Below are 25,503 nucleotides of genomic sequence, written 5' to 3' on the forward strand. Positions count from 1 at the left end.
CCGTGTCACAACCCTGAGATCACGACCTGAGCTGAAATCAAGAGTCGGACATTTAATAGACTGAGCCACCCAAGGCACCCCGTGAAAAGAGGCATTTTATTTTATTTATTTATTTTTATTTTTTTTAAAGCTTTTTATTTATTTATTTGACAGAGAGAGACACAGCGAGAGAGGGAACACAAGCAGGGGGAGTGGGAGAGGGAGAAGCAGGCTTCCTGCAGAGCAGGGAGCCCAATGCGGGGCTCGATCCCAGGACCCCAGGATCATGACCTGAGCCGAAGGCAGACACTTAATGACTGAGTCACCCAGGTGCCCCTGAAAAGAGGCATTTTAAATATCTTTTCCTTAACACTTGATGCAGTGAACTAAGACCATTTAATTAAAAACTCATTTTGCGGGACGCCTGGGTGGCTCAGTCGGTTAAGCATCTGCCTTCGGCTCAGGTCATATGATCCCAGGGTCCTGGGATCAAGTCCCGCATCAGGCTCCTTGCTTAGTGGGGAGCCCGCTTCTCCCTCTGCCTGCCGCTCCCTGCTGCTTGTGCTCTTTCTTTCTCTCTGTCAAATAAATAAATGAAATCTTAAATAAAAAAAAAAGAAACTTATTTTGCCATTGTTTTTTATATTTTTGCACTGCATTTACAAGTACCCAAACTGGCTTTGTCTCTGAAGGTAGCAAGCTGGTTCTGTAGATAGTGTTTCCTGGGTGCAGGTACCAAGGCTGCAGTTCCCAGCTATTTGAGATGGTTCCTGGAAACTCCATGATCTTGCCTTGTTCAGCACATAGATGAGACAGGGTCTTTGTGCTCTTAGCCAGTTGCTAGATACCTTCAGTTCCTGATAAGAAGGAATCATGCCCTTACACAGTGCCTGGAACATAGTAGGTGCTCAATAAATGCTTGTTGAATTGAACAATTTCTGTGGGTTGTGCCAGGCTCAGGGATATAGGGCTGGAAAATATGTTCGGGGTGTCTAAATGAAGTAATCTTTAAGACCATAGGAGGGATATTCAAGTTAAACAAATCACCATTAAAACTTGTCATTCAAGGCTCTGGATAGCATAAGGTTAGAAAGTAGCTCTGGATCCTCTGATCCAGTAACCAGAGTCTCAGATGGGGTTGAGAGACAGGGAAGACTTGTCTCCTGTTAAAATGTTGGCAAACAGTTGAAAAGAGAGCTTTCCTTTTCATGGTTCTTTATTTTTCACATTGATTCTAAATGTATTTTAATTTGATCCTTGGGATGACTCTGTCATTATAACATTAGACTGAGTCTCTGATCAGAGTTGTGTTTCCTTGTTGACACGAGGAAGTTCATGTGTCAAGCGTCATTGATTACTTTAGTGCCACAACGTAACTGGTAATGTCCTATTATAGGTGCATCTTGATTTTCTTCTGTATTCCTAAAAATTTTATATAAAACCAAAGATTTAAAGTGTTAAAACTAAGCATTTCTTTACAAAAGTATTTGCTTTAAAAATCTTTATTGGGTAATTAGCACCCCCACATCAGCTTACTGGAGTGCTGTCTAGGCATCTTGTAAGATAAATAAACCTTACACTTTTTAGAAATTCTTCATTTCACTTCAATGTGTATTTTTGAAAAGCAGTTTCTGCATTAAGTTTTCTTCTTGAAATATGTTTATTTTTACAGGCGATTTGAAAATTGGAAAGAAGGACTTTTAAGGCTACTTCTGATTTGCCAACACTGTCTACAGTCTGAAGCTGAGGTGACTGAATGGGGCACACTTTTGGAGAAATAAAAATGCCTTCTCACTATGTGATGGCCTTGTTTGCACTGATGAGTTCCTGCGTGGCCACTACAGGTAAGTTGCTGAATATAGATTTCACGTTCATTATATTCTTTCAGATATATTTTTCTTCAGTCTCTTGTTTGGAAGAATTTCGAAAATGTGAGGTTTAATGCAAATTCTGAGTATTGTGAGTATTTATGTTTTTCAGGGACCTAAAATATTTGACGACAAATTACATAGTAGTTTGCCTAGGTTGTATTTCACTAGACTGGTGCTGGACATTCTAGAGTCAGTGACAAAGATGTCTGACTAAACCTCAGTGTTGAGATGGGTAGAGAGCGAATAATGCTGATGTGTCATCCCACTTAATTTTGCTCCATGCATAGATTACATTTATTTTCTTGTCCTAAATAAGAATTTCAAGAAAGCTTTTTTTGTTTTTTATCATAAAATAAATAGATCTACTGAGAGGTGACACTCCTGGCATAGGATGCTTAGGAAGTGTTAATTTTGCCTATTTAGGTATTTTAATGTGTAATTTTATAAAAAGTACAGAGCTGTGCTTCCTGGAGGCCACCAGAGTATGGGATTGGAGATAAGAAGCGAAAGACTTGGTGGGATCATTGTTACTTAAGTAGGAGTATCAGATCCCCCACAGCATCATCTTAGCATTCCCAGTCAGGGATACTTAACAAATTTGGAAGCTTAATTTGCTCTATTTTGTGGTAATTTGCTTTATGTCTGTTATATAATGAGCTACATGAAAGAATTTGTTGGACCAGTTCTGTAAACTGGCTGGTCTCAACAAGAAACACATTGACTTGAAAAATGATTAACCTCTTGGTTTTGGCTATTGAATTCACATACAAATGAGACAATAGTGATGATAATAATTGCCATTTATTGAGTGTGCACCACAACCCAGCACTGGGCTAAACAATTACAGAATCTAACAATGAATAAGGATATTCTTATTTCGTGAGCTCACTTAGTCACAGCTCTGAGGTAGGTAGGCTTATTTTTCCCATTTGACAAATGATGAGAGGAGGTGATGTGCACACTGTCATGTGGCTGGAAAGTGGAGGAGCCAGGTTTTACATCTGTGGTCTTCACCTCTGTGCTGTACTGAAGAAGCCAGTAAGAAGTGGTGAAGGCTGGGATGCCTGGGTGGCTCAGTCGGTTAAGCGTCTGCCTTCGGCTTAGGTCATAATCCCAGGGTCCTGGGATTGAGTCCTACATCAGGCTCCCTGCTCAACCGGGCGTCTGCCTCTCCCTCTCCATCTGCCTCTCCCCCAGCTCAGGCTCTCTCTCGCTCTCTCTCAAATAAATAAATAAAATATTAAAAAAAAAAAAAAGAAGTGGTGAAGGCTGCAGTAAACTCAGACCAGGAGTCATTTGTAGGTGCACAGGGTGAGTGCAAGTCAGTTTGCAGAACTTGGTTTATGAGGTTGCACAGCAGCAAATATCTTGAGAGAAAGTTGGTAGTTTCTTTGTTTTGTTTTTAAATGACAGTGTGACTTTGAACTGCCCACTCTCTGTCAGCAGTTTCGTTTTGTCTCATGATTGAAGAGTTATTTGTCTCTTAGCCTGTGCATTAAAACTGATCTTAATTAAAATCTCATTGAAAAAGGATGCCTGGGTGGCTCAGTCAGTTAAGCGTCCGCCTTCAGCTCAGGGTCCTGGGATCAAGCCCCGCATTGGGCTCTCTGCTCAGCGGGGAGCCTGCTTCTCCCTCTCCGTCTGTCTACCTCTCTGCCTACTTGTGATATCTCTTTCTCTGTCAAATAAATAAATAAAATCTTTTTAAAAAACTCACTGAAAAGTTGTAGCAAAAAAAAGAGAGAGAGAAAGAGAAATGGCTTGATGGAAAATGTGCTATTTTGATGACAAGAGGTATTACCATACTTGGTGGGTTTGAGGCCGAATTTTCTGCTTTCGCTGATGCCTGGGACAGACTAAAAAACATAACTGAAGAAGGCACTTCATGGGAAAGTGGTGAATTTGATGGCTCTGTATAGCCTTGATGTATTAGATAGTGACTCAGTTTTGGTTAAGACCTTCCTTGCCCTTTCAAGCCATGGGTAAAATATTTTTTTGAGTTGTATACATACTCAAAATTTTGCTGAGAATTATGGTAAAATTGAAGGTACAGTAGAATTACCAATTTTGTAGCAACCTGAGGGAAATGATTAATGGTAGAGGTAGAGATGCCTTTTTTTTAATGCTAAATTTTTATTGAAATACAGTTTGCAGAGAGAAACATACACATGAAAATGTGTAGCTCAGTATATTTTCACAAACTGAATACATCTATGTGAACAGCATTTGAGATGCCTTTTTTTTTTTTTTAAAGTAGGCTCCATGCTCATTGTGGAGCCCAATGTGGGGCTTGAACTCATGACCCTGAGATCAAGACCTGAGATGAGATCCATAATTGGACACTTAACCAACTGAGCCACCCAGGTGCCCAAGAGATGCCTTTTTGAAAAACTTATTGGCGAAATAAGAAGGGAGAAATATTTTGTATATACTGAATCCAGTAGCTTTTTGTATAGGCTCAGCATACTTTACAAAATGCCTTTTGGGGCATTCCGGATGAGTTGAACTTCAGGAAAATAGTAGTAATAATAATAATAATGAATTTTTATAGAGTAATTAGTTAATTACTGTGTGCCAGGTCCTGTTGAAAGTGCTTTATATGTATTACCTCACTTCATCCTTATAACTCTCCTAGGAAGTGTAGGTACTTTGTTTATCCCCAGTTTATAAATGAAGAAACTGAATACAGACAGGTTAAGTAACTTCTTCAAGGTCACACAGCTGGTAAGTGGCAGATTTAACCATGAACCTACTAAGTCTAGGTCTTTTTTTTTTTTTTAAAGATTTTATTTATTTATTTGACAGAGAGAGAGACACAGCAAGAGAGGGAACACAAGCAGAGGGAGTGTGAGAGGGAGAAGCAGGCTCCCTGCTAAGCAGGGAGCCTGATGTAGGACTCAATCCCAGGACTCTGGGATCATGACCCGAGCCAAAGGCAGATGCTTAACGACTGAGCCACCCAGGCGCCCCTACTTAGCCTACATCTGATGATTGAGCCTTTAAGTCTCTACACTATGAAGGGAGTATTGATCAGAAGCATGTTTAAAATGAATGATAATGTTTTTGCTGTGTGCTGTGTCATCTTGAAACCACAAGTAAATCACTAATTTGCTGAGTCCCTCTAAGTGCAAAGCACAGTACTAGTCAGTCAGGGTTATACAAAGAAATGTAAGATTCATCCCTTCCTTTGAATCACTTGTGCTTTAGTTAGGCATATAAAATTTAACCATATAACAAAATAATCAATATATGGTAAATACCAAATAGAAGCCAGAAGACCTCAGAGAGGTCAGAAGGGGAAGCCCTGGTGGTTGGAGTAGCTATGGAGGGCTTTGTGGATGTGCTTGATCTTGAGCTCTGTTTTGAAGGCTAGCTAAGTGAAGGCCATCTAGAAAGGCAAAGGCTGGTTGACCAGATGTGGAACAATGCCTAGCACAGTATATGGCACATAGGTGCTTGATATGTTTTTAAAGGGTAGATGACCTGGAGAATTGGTAAAGGAATAGGCCAGGAGGTCTGTTTGGAAGGAAGGATGGGTGTAGGTTGCGGAGGGCCTTAAAGAGCAGAACGAGACTTGTGGATTTCATTTTGAGGTTTGGATTTTTCTTCCGTTCCCATGTAGCCTAAGGCATATACTATTTAATCCTAGAATCTGAACTGTGGCCTCAAAAAATGAGGCTGAGAATATGGCTTCTTTAGCTTCAAAGACAACACTGCTTGGCATATTGACCAACAATTTATCAAGGGCTTGCTCTCTGCCAGCTAGCTTGTTTTGTTTTTATAAGACAACCCTATGAGGTGGGTGTTAGTATTATCATAATTTGCATTTTACACACAAGGAAACCGACTCTGTTTGGTTAATATTTGTATAAAGTCCCATAACTAATAAGAGACAGAGCTGGGACTTGAACTCAGGCAGTTTGGCTCTAGAGTCCAGCCCATCCATCACTCCACTGGAGCCTCTGTGTAGGAGACCCTCATTGTGGAATGATTGAAGCCCTTCACTTGACTGAGTAGTCACCAGTAAGTCATTCTGGAACCAGATTAAACTCCTTTCACCTTAGAAGAGACATATATAAGTCATCAGAATGGAAGGACCCTCAAGTAATGGGTCTTCTTTATTTGCATTCTTACTTCACTGACATGACTGTGAAGCTCTTTTGTAGGGTTCTTGGTAGCAGAAGGAGTGAAGGCTATATAAAAGGCCTCCTTTAGATATGTAGCCAGGGAGGGCAAAGGACAGCACAGCACATAAAATTAACTCGAGTTAGGACAGTACGCCTGTTCTAGCCCCATGGATTTGGCTGGGTCTTTAGTGAAAGCCTTTCCTTCTCCATTTGTGGTTAAGGGTGAAGGAGGCAGGGGCCAGCAAGCTGCATCCCAGGGTTAGAGGTTGCTTTAATAAAACCCCTACTTGTTCTCCCCTCTCTTTTTCCTGGGTTATTGTGCAGCGTGTGGGTAGGGAAGGCCCTGCTGTTGGTGAACAAGAGCTGTGTAAAGACCATAATGCCTCCTGGTTCGAAATTATCTTAGGTTTTTAGCACCTTGTCTTAAATCCTGTAATCTCATGGGTGCCTGGGTGGCTCAGTCGGTTGAGCATCCGATTCTTGATTTTCACTCAGGTCATGTAATCAAGCCCTTTGTGGGGCTCCATGCTGGGCGTGGGGCCTGCTTAAGATTATCTCTCTCCCTCTCCCACCCTCCTGCTGTGCTCTCTCTCTCTCTCTCTGTCTTTTGAAATAAATCAATAAAGTCTTAAAAAAAAATCCTGTAATCTATCTAAGAAAAGTGGGAAATTTAAAACATAAATGCTCCTGTGGGCTTAAGGCTCACTAAGTTTTCACTTTAAAAATTGTTTGGCAATACATCTTTTTTGTTTTTTTTTTTTAAAGATTTTATTTATTTATTTGACAGAGAGAGAGACAATGAGAGAGGGAACACAAGCAGGGGGAGTGGGAGAGGGAGAAGCAGGCTTCCCGCGGAGTAGGGAGCCCGACGCAGGGCTCGATCCCAGGACCCTGGGATCATGACCTGAGCCGAAGGCAGATGCTTAACGACTGAGCCATCCAGGTGCCCCTGTCAATACATCTTTAAAAAATACTAACTTCTGTCTCTGAGGCCTGCCAGAGTTAGGTAAGGCTGTGTTTCCAGGAGCCTTCATTTTGAGAAAAAAGAGGCACACGCAGAGAATTCAAGGAGATCGATTTGGTTGGAAGGGACAGGCTTGCCTGCAGTCCGCTGGTCTCTTGTGCCAGGTCCAAGGGGCACTGCTGAGGTGAAGTCTGCAGGCACCCTGCTGGCCTCAATGCTGGTGGGGTGTTGGTGGGATGGCCGTTTGCCTCATTCCCTTGTTGCCATTCTGTGCCTACGTGCATCTTTTTGGAGGCTTGCCCACAACCTGCACACACATTTCTATTGAGCAAACACATTTCTTTTCATCTTTCCCGAGTGTACCTGGAGTTCCAGGTATAGTCCACAGGAAAATAGAGATACTTTTCGTTGGAGCTATTTTCTTGCTAAGAAAGCTCTGAACTCTGTGCCCATGGGATGACAAGCAGAGCTATCGGCTGGTTAATACTTGGTTTGGCATGGGACAGACTGGCAGCCTTGGGGGGAGGCTAAACTAATGGGAATGTTCTTTTATATCTATAGTTTCCAAATGCTCTTATACCTACTATTTCATTTGATTCTCATAGCAGTCCCCTTGGGGGTAGGCAGGTACTGTTTTCATCGTTTCCAGAATGGGGGTAATGGGACTCAGAGAAAGTAATTTAGAAAGATGATTCAACTCTCTGTCAAATCAGAATCCAGCAGCCTTCTGCAGACAGACCGTACCGACAAGTCTTAGGGTCTTTTTGCTGCGGGGCTTCCCTTAGTACCTCCTGAAACTGCTAGGCAGGTACTGTGCTGGGCACTTTACACCTGTCAGTTCATGTGATCCTCACGGAAAGCTGGGAAGGTCGGTGACTGTCATTATCACTGTGTTTGTAATTACTATTGCTGTCACCACTCCTGCTACTATTAACATGCTAGAGGGGACTGAGGCTTAGAGAAGAAAAATGTAATATATCATGAGAGACAAATCAATTCCAATGAAAGTTAAAGTGGTCGTTTATATCCGGCCATACATGAAGTAGCTGGCCAAGGGGTTCATGCTCTTCCTATCACGCTGCCCGAAAGGAACTGGCACTCTTTCCCCTGGACTGGCCATTAATGGCCGGGGGACTGCCGAGGTGGTTCTTCCATAGTTTTCTCCTCTGCCTACTGAGTGATCGGAGGCTGTGTTTCATAATGGCAGGAAGGCGGGGAGAGTGCCATGGGGGGACTGCCACTGGGGAACGTCAAGACTAGAGGAGGGACAGACTCGAAGATTCAAAGCACATCCAGCCAAGGCCTTCTCTTGCCAATACTGAGTCTCTGGGTCCAGCTAGTTGATTTGGCCTGTGATTACTATTGTTTTTAGGTTGTTACTGTAACCACCTTTGTATTTTTTTTTTTTTTTAAAGATTTTATTTATTTATTTGACAGAGAGAGACACAGCGAGAGAGGGAACACAAGCCGGGGGAGTGGGAGAGGGAGAAGCAGGCTTCCCGCGGAGCAGGGAGCCCGATGTGGGGCTCGATCCCAGGACCCTGGGATCATGACCCGAGCCGAAGGCAGACGCCTAACGACTGAGCCACCCAGGGGCCCCAACCACCTTTGTATTTAATTGCTCTCTTGGATACATAGGGAGGAGGTGTCAGTTGCAATGCCATCTGGGTAACCAGCTGTGCCGTGTAAGCAAGATGTTCACCAAGAACATGAGTAAGACTGTACACAGATTTGATGTCAGACAAGTGAACATACGCCAGGTTCTCTCCTTTGCATCCTCATCCTAGACTGTGTCATTGCCACGCTGCTTTTTGGATCCCTGATTTATTTGGGTTATTTTAGGGCACCAGCAATGGTCTGTTTTATAAACACTGATCAACATTTCCACCAGCACAGAGCTAGCTGTATGTGCTTTCACCACGGTGCCAACTTTCTATTTATCTTAAAGAGTAAAGAACTGTATTCAAAGACCTAGAGTGGCTAGAGTGACCTGAATTTAATGTTGTGTTTTTTGGGGGGAGACCATGCACACACAAGCATGATGGGGTCCCTCCCTGCTCTGTGTTTTTGCATAGAAACAGTAAGCCAACATGCATGTGCTCACACACACACACCAAGCTGGGACATGTAGCAGTCGTCAAGAAAAAAATGAGTTTGGGGCGCCTGGGTGGCTCAGTCGGTTAAGCGGCTGCCTTTGGCTCAGGTCATGATCCCAGGGTCCTGGGATCGAGCCCTGCATCGGGCTCCCTGCTCAGCGGGAAGTCTGCTTCTCCCTCTCCCACTCCCCCTGCTTGTGTTCCTGCTCTCGCTATCTCTCTCTCTGTCAAATAAATAAATAAAATCTTAAAAAAAAAGAAAAAGAAAAAAATGAGTTTGTTTCTCAAAGAGTCCCTTGCCCTGCATGGACTTGGGTGTGTGTTGGGGGTTTGGCGGAGGGAGTGGAATAGGATATGATGTCTAATACAGCTTTTTTTTTTTTTTATTTGCAAAGGCAGTTTCCTAGCAGATAGTTGGGTAATCAGCTGTGCATAGCATAAGCAAGATGTTCACCAAGAACATGAGTAAGATTGTATGTAGATTTGATGTCAGACAAGTGAACAGATGCCAGTTTTCTCTCTCCTTTGCATCCTTATCCTAGACTGTATCTTTGCCACGCTGCTTTTTGGATTCCTGATTTATCTGGGTTATTTTAGGGCACCAGTGATGGTCTGTTTTATAAACACTGATCAACATTTCCACCAGCACAGAGCTAGCTGTATGTGCCCGCACAGCTGTTAGACTGCTCAAAGCTTATGCTTTCACACATTGTGGATATAGGAAATGAGGCTTTCTCAGCTTGTTGCTTTGATAACTAATGCCTCATACTCTGGGGCTACCTTGAATCACTGATAGAGCTCCGTGCCCCCAGTGCTGGTTTTGGAAGTGTTGTAGGAGCAGGGAGTGTTCCGGGAAGGGTTCCAACGTGAGGCCCTCTATCAGACAGCCCTGGACACAGGAATCGGGGCATCAAAGTGCTCGCCCCTCTTGGAAGGTTGGCCCGGACTGCACTGCATCCATGTGAGCTCCTGGCTGACTTACATTTTTTTTTTTTTAAAACAATTCTTTGCCAGAGTGTCCTAAAAAAGATTTATTTTGAAGTCCAATATAGTCATATTTTTGTTCTCTGAGAGGACACTGTAAATCATGCAGAATTCTAGAGGGCTTAAAAATGCACTTGCTCTCAGAATGTTCCTTCCAAAGACTAGGCAGGCAGGTGCTCTGGGGACTGAGGCCTAGCTATTCTCCTGCCCTATCCTGCCAACTCATAGCAATTTTAAACAAAACAAAACAAAACAAAACCCCCAAAAACCAAAACCTAGAGTGGAATGTGGAAAATCTTAATGCCTTCAAAGGAAAAATTGATTTTTTTTTTTTAAGTTATTCTCTCTGTTGCCAGTGAAGGGAACTATATAGTGATAAGTTGTAGTTACGGCAAAAGGAAAAATTTCCCGTGTTAACTGCTTGAAGTTCTTTGTGTTGCTTCCCTTTGTCCTCATATGCCTGAATAACTTAGTCCTAGTCTAGACGATAGACCAGAACCCTCAGGAGTAACACCTCCATTCCTCCCTACGCTTCTGCCCCATCGGGGAGGATGCTTGGGGAGCACTGACCTCCGGGGAGAGCAGAACACCAGCTTCCAGAGTTGCGCCCTTGTTTCCGTCAGTGACAGCCCCGAGCTGCTGCAGCACTTGGCTCTGCAAGCGTTTCCAGCGGGATGCGCGTGTGCGCGTCCGCATTGCTGTTTGGATGCCGCGAGCTGAAGCACCGGGCCGCTTGGCTCCCACTTGCCCCTTTCTTTTGATTTAGAGGAGAGCACCGTTGATCATTTCCCCTTTTCTTTCTTTATTAAAAATATTTTTTAATTTATTTTTTTAAAAGGTTTTCTTTATTTATTTGAGAGAGAGAGAGAGAGAACACAAGCAGGGGGAGTTGCAGGCAGATGGAGAAGCAGGCTTCCCGCTGAGCAGGAAGCCCGATGTGGGACTCAGTCCTGGGACTCTGGGATCATGACCTGAACTGACGGCAGACTGACTTAACTGACTGAGCCACTCAGGTGCCCTCTTTTTTTTTTTTTTTTAAAGATTTTATTTATTTATTTGACACAGAGAGAGAGCGCATGAGCTCTCCTTCTCCACTCATGCTCTCTCACTTTTTCTCTCTCAAATAAAAAAACGAAATCTTCAAAAAAAAGAAATACTAAAACAGATTCTGTATGTTAACAAGGTCCTCAGATGATTTGTATGCACATTAAGATTTAGATTTAGCCTAATGTTTGTCTGTTTATAAATTCCAACTCCAAAAGCAAGGTGGGTATACCCCGCTCTCAGGCAAAACCACTGTGAATATCCGTATTATAAAACATATTTTAAAGTGATTATTTTCTTCAGAGAAAAAACCTGCCGTATCAACCTCAAACTTAATATGTAGTTTAATTTATAAAAATGAGTTTACACACAACACATTTATTTACTATATAAAGATGGACACAACTCTACTTCTCTGAAACACTGGCTTTGTTATGAGAAGCGTTATTGCAAAAAGTTTGGTAAGACCCTCAAAATCCATAATCCTGAAAAAAAGACCACCGAGGGAATGAAAAGAATGAGACTTGGCAATGAGGAGAGTAAGTAAATTAGGAAGAGAGGGTCCAGGCTTTTAAGACTATGATTATTCAAGAACAGTCATTCATAGGGCAAAGAGATTTTTAGATGGTTTATTTTAAGATACAGCTTTCACTGGTATGTAGAAGTGATTATCTTTACTAACATTAATGGCCTAGTGTTCCACTGATAGGAGATAGAAGTCTTAATTCTTTCTTCCCCTAAAGGAACACATGAAAATCACAAAATCATTCTTGATTTCATAAGCATATCACAGCCAAGGGCCTTCCCTTCTAAAATCTGATCCTGGCCACCATCATTTTGCTCAATTATCACAATAGCCATCAACCAGTATCCCCAAATGCACCTTTGCCCAACAGTCCATTCTCAACATAGCAGTCACAGGGATCCTGTTAAAACATCCTTCAGATCATATCATTCTGCAGCTCAAACCCTCTAGTGCCTCTGTCTCACTCTGGGTAAAAATTGCAAGGCTATATGCAACCCCACACCTGCCCCCAGTTAGCTCTAAGTCTCCACTCTAGCAGCCACCTGGCCTGCTTACTACTTCTACTACTCCTTCTTTTTGTTTTTTTTTTTTTAATATTTTATTTATTTATTTGACAGAGAGAAAGAGAGAGAGCGCACAAGCAGAGGGAGTGGCAGGCAGAGGGCGAAGCAGGCTCCCCACCAAGCAGGGAGCCCCATCCGATCCGGGGCTCAGTCCCAGGATCCTGGATCACGACCCGAGCCGAAGGCAGACTGAGCCACCCAGGCACCCCTGTTTTAGTAGTTCTTGATGTGTCACAGACTATACATTTTTTAACAGGTCCATATAATGTCGATGCTGCTGGTCTGCAGATCTCATTTGAACGCATAGATCATCTGTTTTCTCAGTGCTCTAATTGTAACACAGAACCTGCAAACACCTTCTAGAAAATTCTTACTGTTGTAAATGGGAGTTTGGTTTTGGCTTGCTTTTGAAATAGCTATCTTGAAAACCTTTCAGTAAACTCATTTGGGTCCGAGGGATTCATGTGCTGGAGAGGAAATTGGTTTGAGGGAGTGAGTTCCTCAGAGACCTTGAACCTTGAGCCCTGCAGCCGTAAGTGTGGTGCACGCGTAGAAACCAGGTGCATCTTTATTAGCTGGGGCTACACTTCAACATAATCATCATAGTTATTAAAGAAGCAGTTTTCCCCCGGTTTTCCCTTTCATGTACCTCTTTTGTCTTTTCCCATTTCTTGCCTTGTGACTTAGTAGACCAAGGCAGGAAACTTGTGTTGATTCAGTGAGCCTGGGGACATTGGTACGGGCAGCTAGGCTCAGGAGACTCTAGGTGATGAAGGATGGTACCACCTCATTTCTGCTGCTGCTATTTTAGTTTTAAACTCTGGCTTCCTCACTGATTCCTATTTAATTCCTATTATCAGACTCCAAGCTAGAACTTTAAAAAATTAACATTTTTCAGGAGTAAAAAAATTTCCCAAGTTGTTATTGATACTTATTAAGCACCTTGATACCATATTTATTTACTACTTAATTTTAAAGATCTTACTGCCTTTATTCAATGATTCATGAATTGGGCAGCATCCCATTTAGCAGACAGAAAAGAGCTCCAAGGAGCTATACAAAATGACAGGGGAGAGCGGGACAAGGAAGTTTGTAGCGGTAAAAGGTGGATTGGTTGTAGCAAGGTCACTTCTTCAGGGGATGGCAGGGGTCTGTCAGGCATATTACGTCAGTAGTGCTCTCCAGGTAATTCCTCATTGACTAGTTTAATGTTCTATTTCTGGGAGAGCTGAAACTGTGATTCAGTCAGTTTGGTGATGTGGGGCTTAGCATACATAACTCCATTTGAGCCTGTTACCTTGTTTTTAACAATCCCTTCCTCCCCCTATGATCACTCTCAGCCTGAGAAATATGATCAAAATTGACAGCACTAGCACCTCTCCCAACTACACTCTGAAGCTCTCACAGATTCTGCTGACCTTTTGTGTGGTATTCATTCACAGGTCACAGCTTCAGGTTCATGTTCCTTAAGTTGGTCATTTTCTCCATTTCCTTTCTCACTTTCTGGGAGATAATTTGCTTGGTGGTTAGTGGCTATGAACATGCATTTAAAGTGTTTGAGAGAATGTAACACACTAGGGCGATTATCACGATTCTTAGAAACCAGGTAATTCCCAGTGTCTGGAGTGTACCTTGGAGCCGTGGTCCCCAGGACCCAAACCAATCAAAATCAAATAAGTCAAAGAAAGACCCCATTGAAGGAGTCACTTTCTTAAGCCAAGTGGCTTGTCCAGTGATTTTTTTTTTTTTTTAAAGTAAACTCTACCCCAGCTGGGGGTTCGAACTCCCAACCTCGAGGCCAAGAGTCACATGCTCTACCAGCTGAGCCAGCTAGACACCCCCGTCCAGTGATTTCTTGTAGCTGAGTTTCACCTTTCACAAAAGTGTTAATCCAGGTGCAGCGAGTGGAGTTGGCCGCAGCAGAGACACCTCCTTGTTCAGCTAAACGATAATCAGTTACTTTCTTATTGTCAAGAACAACTTTGGCCAGAGAGTCTAGGGATTTTTGTTGAGCAGCTACTACTTTAGCAGTAGATTCTGTGAGATTTAAGAGTTAAGGAGCTGACGCCATATATATTAAAAACTGGGATAAGACACAGAGAAGATTTAACCTCTGTGCCTGAAAAGTGGTCTTTTAAAATAACTTTATTTTGCCACTGGTTTGTAAGGTTTTCTGATTTGCTTTCTCAGACCTCATCAATGTCATGGTGGAGGAGGGCAAGGTTGTACAGCTCCGGAGCTCGCCGCAAGCCCCCGGCGGTGGTCGTTCTGTTTTTGAAATTGGACCAGAAAAATCCAGAGGAATGCAACAACATTTTTACTCTGGGCCCCCTGCTAGCTTTTTTCTGGGCCTCCCAAAAATGTGTTTATTTTGCTGGCCATGCATGTGGAGCAGCCTGGAATTCTGTGTGGCATTAGATAGTGAAAAAAATGGAAAGATTTCCCGCATGATAGAGGTTATGGGAGTGGACTCTGTGATTGAGAGAAGGGAATTTGGGGGTGAGATTTATATTAGTATTTAGTGTTTAAAACTATTGTAGTTTTTTTTTTTTTTTTTTAATTTGAAAACAAGTCTTTGGCAGGGGGTGGAGGTGTGGAAGTATGGACTAGAAGCAGTACCAAACTTTTCAGTATCAAATTAAGAATTTTCACTCATTAGAACAAAAAAAAGTCTTTACAATGAATGAATTGTCTGAACTTCAATACCCTGATGATTATATAATTTGAGAGCACTGTCTGGCATATTGTGAGGGACCCTGAGGGCCTGACCCTAGCAGCGGCACCTCCCCCCCCGCCACATTTGTCACCCCAGGATCGTCTGCAAGGATGGCTTCACTGTCACTGGCCAGGTCCCAGCCTGGCCCTCTCGAATGCCCAGCAAGTCTGTGTCCTCTGTTTTGCCACGTTTAATTAGCTCTGGAAATACACCATCAAAGGCTGTCTGGCAGTGGTTCATTAATGGTACGGGGTGAATTCAAAAGCACTAATTAATTGTTTTAGATTATTTGCAAAGCCCATGCTGAAAAACCTAATGCCTGTAGGAGAAAGTTGGCAGAGAGGCTGTTCAGAGATTAACCTGGACCTTATCCAGCTCAGTTGCCTTTTGGAGTTGGGCCAAGAGGGGAGTTGTTTTTCTTTTTTGGAGAAGTGCTTGTGGCCACATTGTTCCCTAAATTCCCAGTTTACTGCTCCAGGCTCTTGGCTGATGGAGCTCTTATGGACCTTGCCGAGCTAGGGAACTCAAAGAGCATCTTCTAGAAGTTTTGTTTGTTTTTTGTTTTGTGAGAGAAACACAATTACTTAAAATTCATTAACCAAATAAATACTTCCCAAGGGCCTCTTCTTAGGGAGAGGAAAGGGTGCTCTAGTTTGTTATGAAATAATTCAGGTTTTAGTGTTAAACGTTCAAAGGCACCAAGATCAGGCCTTAAGTAGTACCCCACCCTTCCCCCACCCCCCAAAAAATAAAACAAATCAGATTCCTCATTTCCTCTGTTTGGCTGGCCTAGGGCGGCAAATTGCTACTGCATTTGGAAAATGGTGTTCAAAAAATCTCAATCTGAAATCAAGTGCATGCCAATTTAAGTTCAGGATATACTGTATGAATGAAGGGGGAAAATAGGCTTGCATTTCGTATTTTGCTACATTTGACATATCTTATAAAATAATAGTACCTAGAATTAGCTCGGCCAGATGAATCTTAGGAAGGTAATGGAAGTCCCTGTCCCTTAAAGATGAGAGAGATTTGAGGCTTTCTGGGCCAAGTGCCGGTGCCGGTGACTCTTGGAGCAATGCAGTCAGTTGAAGATGAAAGTAGAGAAGAGTATTTCAGACATCTCAGAGCCAATCGAGTATTATTAAGGGAGCTGTTTTCTAAGCAGTATATAGCACTGTTTGAAAACACCCCTCCAGAAATCTTTCAGCCCCTGGGTCTGGCCCTGCCTCCTACTGACAGACCTCAGTGTTTTTTCCCCATCCTTCTGGGCTCGGGCAGCCTGTGAGTCAGTAGTTACGTACAAATCCCAGGCCAAGTTGTACTTTATTAACATGATTCAGGAGAAAAGAATTCTAATGAAAAATTTCAGAGGCCTGTGCTAGGCTGTTTCATGATATTGTCAGATCTTCCTGAACTCAAGGAAGGCCCAACAAAATCTATTATTTCTGTTTATTACTCAACTTGGAATCTTTTGGAAAAATCTTACATGAAAACCTCAGGAGAGTGTGTTCTGGTTGAGGAATTTATTCCTGAGAGCACAGTGGCCTCTGTTTACTCTGTGTGAGGCTGGCTGTCCTGATACCTTGGGCAACCTGCCTTCTCCTCAACCAGCAGACCTAGACTAACAACTCCGGACTTTTAACCCCTTTTGCAGATGGCTCCCAGGCAACTTGATGGAGTTGATAGGAATGCAGATCTCAGAGCTGTGAGAGAACATGAAAGATATTTTTAAAGTTGGCAGTAAAGCCTTTGAACCAATAAATGACCATGAGGGTTTTTTTCTGCCTTATTTTTTTTAGTCTCATTGCATTTTTATCTTAGAAAGTAATTTTGTGCCACAATGTCAAGACTTACTGGTATTTCCCATATAAATTATAAGATATCATGAATAATGTTACAACTAATAGTTAAATTGATGTCTTAAAGATTTTCTTTAAAAAGATAAAACAAAATTCAAAGTTACCCTAAAATAACCATGATTATTTATATTTAAGTATATTTGAGTAGGAGAGGAAAGGGTTACGATTGCCATTGAGAGAATGAAAAGTACACAGAATCTGTAGTGTCATGTGTGTTTTGTCATCCATGAACATGGTATACCCCTCTATTTGTGTAGGTTTTCTTTAATTTCTTTCAGCACTCCTTTTTGTAGTTTTCAGTAGTTTATTTTGAAGACTATGGTATGTCCAGATGTGAACATTATTCATTATGCATGACTGTTTCATTAGAATTAGGTTTGAGAACCTCTATTTAGAGCTATAATTCTATCTTCTTCAAACAACTCTTTATTAATAATGATGAAAACCAATTCTTCCTCTGGCCATTTGGCGAGTGAACTCAGGCACAGATAACTAAGGCTGCTGCTGAAGTGAGTTATTGACCTGGATGGCTTTGCTCTAAGTTGTAGGAACTCAAGAGTTCAGTGTGTACTTAAGAAATGTGTGTGTGTGTTTTTTTAAAGATTTTATTTATTTATTTGAGAGAGAGAGCACGAGCAGGAGGAGTGGCAGAGGGAGAGGGAGAAGTGGGCTCCCTGCTCAGCAGGGAGCCCGAGGACGCTGAGCTCCATCCCAGGATGCTGAGACCATGACCTGAGCCAACAGTAGATGCTTAACCGACGGAGCCACCCAGGCGCCCCAAGAAATATGTTCTTTACCTGAGGCTCAAACTGGTGTTCCTGACCAGGGGATAGCCATAAGATCTCTTCACTGAGGTAAAATGAGTATCCTTATTCCTTTAGACTAAAGGTCAGAGTTAGGGGCAATATCAGAATCCAAAGGCTGAAAGTTGTGTCCTTTTGCTGGACCCTTGGGTTTTCCCAGCAGATTTTTGCTAGAGCACAGTCACTCTAGTGAAGCTTTATTTGAGACTTGTAACTAAAGGATTTTGTAGAGATTTTATGCTCCAAATGTGAGGAATGCCTGTGGACTTTACCAAAATGAATCTGTTGGACTATTACACTTTTATTTAGTAAAGGTAATTCTCTAGCACAGTGTTCATTCTTGACAGAGATTGTGTGTTAGATGTGACCTTGGGCTGTGGATTCAGACACAGGTTCAGGCTCAGGTTTTGCTATTTGCAGGCTGTATAATCATAGCCTCAGTGTCCTCACATAAAAAAATAGAGATATCATCAGCAGCATCTACCACACTGTGTTCTGGTGATGATTATAAATGAGATAATGCGTATAAATCAGAGGGTCATGTTTATTTTATTTATTTATTTTTTTTAAGATTTTATTTATTTATTTGAGAGAGAGAGACACAAAGATATCAAGAGAGACAGTGAGAGAGAGCAGGAGCGGGGAGGAGAGGGAGAAGCAGGCTCTCCGCTGAGCAGACAGTCCGACGTGGGGCTTGATTCCAGGACCCTGGGATCATGACCTGAGCCAAAGGCAGATGCTTAATCGACTGAGCCACCCAGGCGCCCTGGGTCGTGTTTATTTTAAATGAAACTATTAAAAATAGTGTTCTTTGAAAATGTTAGCATGGTGAACATATTTACCCAGTCCTTTAAGTTATAAGTCTTATTATTCAGACATATATTTGGTTCAAAAATCAGATGTGATCATGAAATACAATTTTGCAGAAAAGACAGACTGTGTCAATGATCAGTTTCTTTATTTTCCTTATGTTCTGCTTAAAGCAGTACAGTGGGAGCATTGAAGTGGTATAAGGTGTGTGATGAAGTTGGGAGGAGGTTGTCAATAAAAAGCTTTCTTTTTTTCTTGTTTTGGAGATTTGAGTTTGAGTCCCAAGTTACGACTTTCAGAGCTTCTGTTGCCTAATCTATAGAGTACTGCTAATTACTCTTAGTCCGTTGATTGTCAGGAGAATGAGATGCATGTTGGGCTCCCTGCTCGGCGGGGAGTCGGCTTCTCCCTCTCCGTCTGCCTGCCGCTCTGCCTACTTGTGCTTTCTCTCTATCTCTCTGTCAAATAAATAAATAAAATCTTTTTAAAAAATTAAAAAAAAAGCAGCCAGCAGTTTGTGGCACGTAGTAGGTCTTTACAAAGTTAATCCTTATTTAGAGAACCTGTATATTTGGGAAAAGAAAGAGAGCTGAAACAAACCTAGGATGGGCAGAGTGAGTTTATTGTTCAGCTGTGTGCTCCCAACAGAGATAAGGCAGGTCAGGGTATTTCTTTGGGAGATGGCTGATTTGCTGTTGGCTGAGCTAAGGACTCAGGTGGCTTTGAAATGAGCAACGTAACAGCCAAAGGAATAAATCTGGAGCTAGGATGGAGAAGACCTTGCTCCTCTAGAGGAAGTGACTTGGCCTTTAGCTGGAGGTTGGAGGGTAGGCATGAATCCTCAAGAAAGGTACTAGTGGCACTGAGGATTGGGGATGGGGGGAGAGAGGAGAACCCAGAAAAAACAGAGTGAGACCACCTAACAGTAATTTTCCTCATCTGTGTAGTACCTGTGGGCTTAGTCCCACCCTAAACCATCCTACTTAACATTGTAATCCCTCTGAACTCCTGATATGTCCATCCCTTCTTATTTTGCTGGTTTTTCCCCTCATAGCACTTATCACTTTAAAACATGCTTATAATTTACTTATTGTGTTTATTATTTATCTCCCCCCACTAAAATATAAGTTCCACGAAAGTTAAGTCAGTTTGCAAAAGCTCTGGTGTAGCTGTTCCGTATATATGAAAATTCTCAAATGGAAGACTTTGCCCAGTGCCTTTGTCCCTGCTTAAATGTGACCTTTCAGGGAGGGGGCAGGGACTGTTCAGTGATCAATCACTAGTCCCTTGCACATAGTGGGTGCTTAATATTTATTGAATAAATCAATAATTATAACCCTGTCTCACTCATAAAGTACAGTAAAGGGAAACAACTTTGCTAAAGTAATAAATCTGAACCTTAATGTATTTTATTTTGGGGGAAGGAAGCGATGTTGGGATGAAGGCTAGCCTTTGGAGACCAGATGAGGGGTCACTGTCTTCAGATTCTTAGGTAAAACAATGTCTGAGTGACCTGTGGTGGTTGTTTTAAAGACAGGTATTGGATCTGTCACTAGATAATGTCTTTAACAGCAAGAAGCTATTGCCTCTTGGTAAACATTCTGTAAAGCTTAGCCTAAGACTCTTTAGTACTCTTTACCTTGGCTTAAGTAGTGCTGGTATATTTCATGCAGGAGCCGAAGGTTTAACTCTTTAAACCAGTGGCTCTCAAAGTGTGGTCATGGATCTGAGACCTTATGAAGAGTTTGTGAGGTCAGAACTATTATTGTAATAATTCAAAGTTGTCTTTTTCACTGGGTTGACATTGCAATATTCCAAGAGGAATATTGCAGAAAACAGTTGGTGCCTTAGCAGGGATCGAGGTAGCACTTCACTGCCACACACCAGTTTCGGTTAAGAATGTTTTTGTCAAAGGAATTAAAAACCCTCAAATACATGTCTTTTTCACATTCTCTATGAAATGGGAAGGAGGCAAGTTGCTCTTCTACATTCCAAAGCGCCGTGGCCGTCCTGAGGAAACACTTGCTCAGTTAATCTGAATTGTGAGCCGAACTGGTCTGTTTTTCACGGAATACCATTTTACTTGAAAGGACGACTGACAAACGATGGTTATCTAGCCTTCAGTACTTGGCAGGCATTTTTCGAAAATGAACAAAGTGATCCTGTGATTTCAAAGAAAACTGTTTACAATCTTAGTTGCCAATGAAAAATTTTATTTTTCATGCAAAAATTAAAGTTTTGGAAAACTTATATTCATCCCCATGACCATGGCCGTTTCTGAATAGTTAAATACCTTTTTGATGAGATTAATGGAAATATGAACAAATACGATTTTTTGATATCATATAAGAAATATGTCAATATCTGGCATATTTGCATAACTCTGTGAACCGTGATTTTCCAGATGGCCAATACATGATGTTACAAAATCATGTGTGGGTAATAAAAGATCTCGCATCTTGATAGTGCAGGATAAAGCAGTTGATTTTTAAAAACTTTATATTTTCAGATAGTTTTGGACTTACAGAAGACTTAAATAAATGGTACAAAGAGTTCCCATACCCTTTACTTAGCTTCACCTTATAATAACATCTTATATACCCATAGAACAATTATTAAAACTAAGAAATTAATCTTGGTACAATATTATTAACTGAAATATAGAATTTATTTGGATTTCACCAATTTTTCCTCTAATGCTCTTTTTCTATTCCAGGACCCAACTCAAAATCTCACATTGCATTTAATTGTCATGTCTCCTTGGTTTCCTCCAGTCTGTGGTGACAGTTCTCTGTTTTCCAGTGACTTTGACACTTTTGAAGAGTGGCCAGTTGTTTTGGAAAATGTTCCTCAATTTGAGTTTATCTGATATTCTCTCATGATTGAGATTATGCATTATTGGGAAGGGTACACATAGGAAATGTGCCCTTCTCAGGGTGTCAAATCGGGGTTACATTAAATTGATACGTCTTATTACTGGTGATGTTGACCTTTATCACTTGGCGAAAGTGGTGTCTGCCAGAAGTCTCTGCTATAAAGTTACTAGTTTTACCTTTGTAATTACTCAGTATTTTGAGAGCAGTGGATTTTAATGTAACAAGGTATGAAAAGTTTATTATGCAATTCAGCTCGCACATTACAACTGACCTTTAAGTGATGACTATTTAATGAGTTTAGGTAAAATATCGAAGAAGAACTAGCTAGCTACAAGTATATGAAGAGACTGTTAAGATTTGCTTCTCCTTTCCAACTACATATCTGTGTGAGGCCAGATTTCTTCATATCCTTCAACCAGAACAATGTATCACAGTAAATTGAATGCAGAAGTAGATCTGAAAACCCAGCTGTCTTCTATTAAGCTAGTTGTTAAAGAGTTTGCAAAAATGTAAAACAATGCCGCTATTCTCACTAAATAGTTTTATTTCAAAAATAGTTATTTTTCATAAAATAATATTTGCATTAGCATCAGTGGGTTTATTATTATTGGTTTTAAATGAATTAAATACTTAAAAAAATTTCTCAGCTTTCATTTCTGTTGTGCTAAATGTTGATGGATAAAACTCATACCAACAAAATCTCTTTGGAGTCCTCAGTAATTTTAAACATAAAAGGATCCTAAGACCAAAACGTTTCAGAATTGCTGCTTGCTAAATAAAAGAAGAGATATCTTAGCATGTGGAGGGGGCGAATCTTGTCTTCTGGCCCAAATGAAGTTTCAGTGAAGTGTTTCACCTAGAAGTCTTGGCCCTGGGGAGGTCACTCAGTACCTCTGTATCTGTTTTTTCTTTTTTTTTTTTTTTTTTTTTTAAAGATTTTATTTATTTATTGTATCTGTTTTTTCACCTGGCAGATGAGAGACATAAGCCTGAGGATCTTCAAGTTTCTTTCAGCTCCCAAATATTATGATTCCAAATCACTGTTGCCGTCAAAGATGTCATCTTGGCAGCATGGGCATTATGGAGCATTACACATAATTTCTAGAGAGTGATATTTACAAAGTTAATGACAAAAAGGATCATATCTAGAGGATATGATATAGTAATATTTGTGAGGCAGGGATTTGAGAACCCCATTCTGACTTTTTAGGCCTGTAAAATTATTTCTTTCAGTGTCCCCTTCAAAAAATTGTAGTTTTAGATCTTAATTGGTTTTTACTATACTGAGAAGGTGAAGATTTTTAATTATTGCTGAATATTTTTTTTGTCAGTTTATGGGTATCACAAATTAAAAAGTGTGTGATTTCCTAGAATTTTTGTGCTATAATATTCTGTGCATATACATGAAACTTCTTTTGTGTGGAGATTTATAAATATTTCGATAAGTCATTTTTCTTTGTTATGGGTTCTTCATATACCACCAAAATCTATATTGAGGCAGGCTAAGGTTGTAATATCCATTATAGACTTAAAATCTTTATGAAGTTAATTAGTTATTTAGTACTTGTTTTTTTAAAAAACTTGGTGAAGACTCCTTAGACATCCTTAATATTTACAAATATAGACTTAAAAAAAAAGCCACCTGGAATGTATTAAGAATCCCAAACTTTGGAACTAACATTTTCCTTTTTCAGTTTAAATGGAAGGAGACTTGATGGCTTTAGTTTTTAAAGATGAAGAAACAAAAGGGAGGGGGAAGCCAGTGGTGTATTGTCCTATTAAGTATCAGTCTCAATCAGTTTTTAGACAGGATCCTGAATTCCTGTAATGTGGATTTTGTAATGGAAACTGCCACAGTTGAGGGCCAGCTCTGTCATAATCACCAATTTGGGCATCTCTGATATTTAGCAGAAATATAAATATCTAATGTAGTGTGTGTTTGTTATACTGTCATAGGAAATTTTGTAATTGATTCTGAGCCAGATTCTTCTAGTGTTTAAGCTACTACTTGGAAATAAGATTTGGAAACTGAACTAACTCTCTGAGTACTTCTACAATTTAGTAAAATACAGCAAATTTAGTATGTATTATATCTAGAAAGGAAATTTATGATTATCATACATCAGAAAAGCTTCATTCATCACATTTCAAAGGTTCCTTTAAGTAGTTAACTATTTCAGGATCTTTATGTAACACAGTCTAAGAGGAAGATGCTCTCTAACTCCCAACAAGACAGCTTAACAGAGCATAGTGCTTCAGAGCATAGACTTAAATGCTAATCCCAGGTCTGCCAATAAATAGCTCTGTAACCTCTGTTTGCTTCAGCATCCTCATCTGTAAAGTGGAGGTAATATAATAATAGCATTCATCTCACTAGATCATTTTCAGAATTTAATGAGATAGGACGCTTCACGTGCTCAAAACCTGCCGGGCACTTAGTAAGCTCTTCTGAGCCGTAGCTTTGAGTATTTGTGTGCTATTAAAATTATTGCTTAGTTAACATGTGGTATATTTTAGGTTGCTTATTTCTTCATGACATCTGAGTTTGTATCTCGTTAGTAACATTATCCTCAAGTAATGTTTTAGGATAAGTTACATCTGGGTAGATTTTACATTCATAAGGCACACTACTAGAGCTCTAGATTTGTGGTATGTTGGTATTTTAAGGATCCTTAGAGATTATCTGGTTCAGCTCAGCCTGGTACATAAATCACCTTTCTAATATCCTGTTGACTGAGCCTCTAGCCTTTACTTGAATTTAAAATATCCCTGACCCTTGGGAAATTCTTCTTTGTGTTGTGCAATCCACCTGGCCATAAACCTCCACTCTCAGCCTCTAGTTCTGCCCTGTAGAGTTGCATGGAATTTGGTTAACAAATAACCCACCTGAATGGAGATAGCGAGGTAAAAGGATTCTTGATAATTAAGGGTTGTCTACAAGTGACCAGAATGGTGTAGGACGGGATTTAAAGGACTTTGCTCCTTGTTCATAAAAGGAGTAAGGCTTGTATTTGTAGGTAGAGTTGCTCTGAGCTAGTTGGGTACGCATTTGGCATAGAAATTTGTTCCACTGAGCCTGTGGCGGGGCAGTGAGCCAGAGGGGAAAGGCAGGGCCTGGGTCTCTGGACCTCACTCTATAAAACACCCCCCATGCATTGTTGCATATGTCCTTTCCTGGAGGAGGAGCTTTGTGTTTAAAAGTTTGATCTGCCATATTTTTTTAATTGCCTAAATGGAAGCTCCATGAAAGAAGAGAAGGCTGCTTACCTTGTTCACTGCTTTATCTCTGACAGCTGCAAGAACTTGGGAACTATAGGTGCTCAGTATTCAAATGATGGAATTAACAATTAAACACTTGAATGTGAATCTGTTTTCAATTCAGTGCAGGGAAATGTCACTTTCACTTTTTTTTTTGAAACTAGCTCATGTTTAATTGTGACTTTTTTAAAAGATTTTATTTATTCATTTGAGAGAAAGAGAGAGCACAAGCAGGGGGAGAGGCAGAGGGAGAGGGAGAAACAGACTCCCCACTGAGCAGGGAGCCCGACTCGGGGCTCAATCCCAGGACCCTGGGATCATGACCTGAGCCGAAGGCAGATGCTTAACCATCTGAGCCACCCAGGCGCCCCTAATTGTGACATTTTAAAATTGGACCAGTGTTTTGACATCTGTCCTCTCCCCATATTTCCTCTCTTTAAAATGACAGGAGAACACCAACCAATCACAGGCTTCATGAGTTTAATAAGTCAACCCCATTCGGTTCCTATTTGCAGCACCCAATTTTCCTTTGAAATACCAGACAGACCCGGCAGTGGCCAGCAGTACACTTCAGACCTTCAGAGTTCCAAGTTCAGCTTCTCTGAGCATTCGGTGCTGCAGGGGCACTTGTCCAAAACTGGGCCCTCCCTATAGCTGGGGAACTTTAAATGTACCAGTGAAAAAAGCTTTTTCTCCTACAAGGGGAAGAAAGAAAATCACTCCCCCCAACACAGCAGATCTGGTTGTGAGGTCTTTCCTCCTGTCCCATCTCTTCAGGCTTGTTTTTTTGCAGCGGAGCCAGAGAGACCAAAATCTAACCTGAGTTATAAGAAACAATAGACAGTGACAGCTATAAAGGGAGTGGCAGGAGCAAGTGAGATACTGCTTTCCCTCCTACATCCAATATATGTGCTTCACAGAAAAACAACACAAATAACAGGTCCACAAAATACAACAGCCAGAATGATAAAACCCATTCATCCAAGGAGGGTGGAAAGCAGGACAGGGGGCTGGGAGGGTCAATGGC

The 25,503-nt window shown here is 41.1% G+C and overlaps 1 protein-coding gene across 6 annotated transcripts in view; it reads left to right on the plus strand.

The window, feature by feature from the left end:
* Window positions 1–25,503, plus strand: part of TGFBR3 (transforming growth factor beta receptor 3) — a 197,995-nt gene that overhangs the window by 22,544 nt on the left and 149,948 nt on the right. For all 6 annotated transcript variants that reach the window (XM_078072769.1, XM_078072770.1, XM_078072771.1 and 3 more), the window contains one exon: window positions 1,652–1,823. In XM_078072769.1, coding sequence (XP_077928895.1) covers window positions 1,736–1,823 — 88 coding nt within the window. In that variant the 5' untranslated portion in view covers window positions 1,652–1,735. The remainder of the gene's footprint in view (window positions 1–1,651; window positions 1,824–25,503) is intronic.

The sequence above is a fragment of the Halichoerus grypus genome, chromosome 5, assembly GCF_964656455.1.
Source record: "Halichoerus grypus chromosome 5, mHalGry1.hap1.1, whole genome shotgun sequence".
Lineage (NCBI taxonomy): Eukaryota > Metazoa > Chordata > Mammalia > Carnivora > Phocidae > Halichoerus > Halichoerus grypus.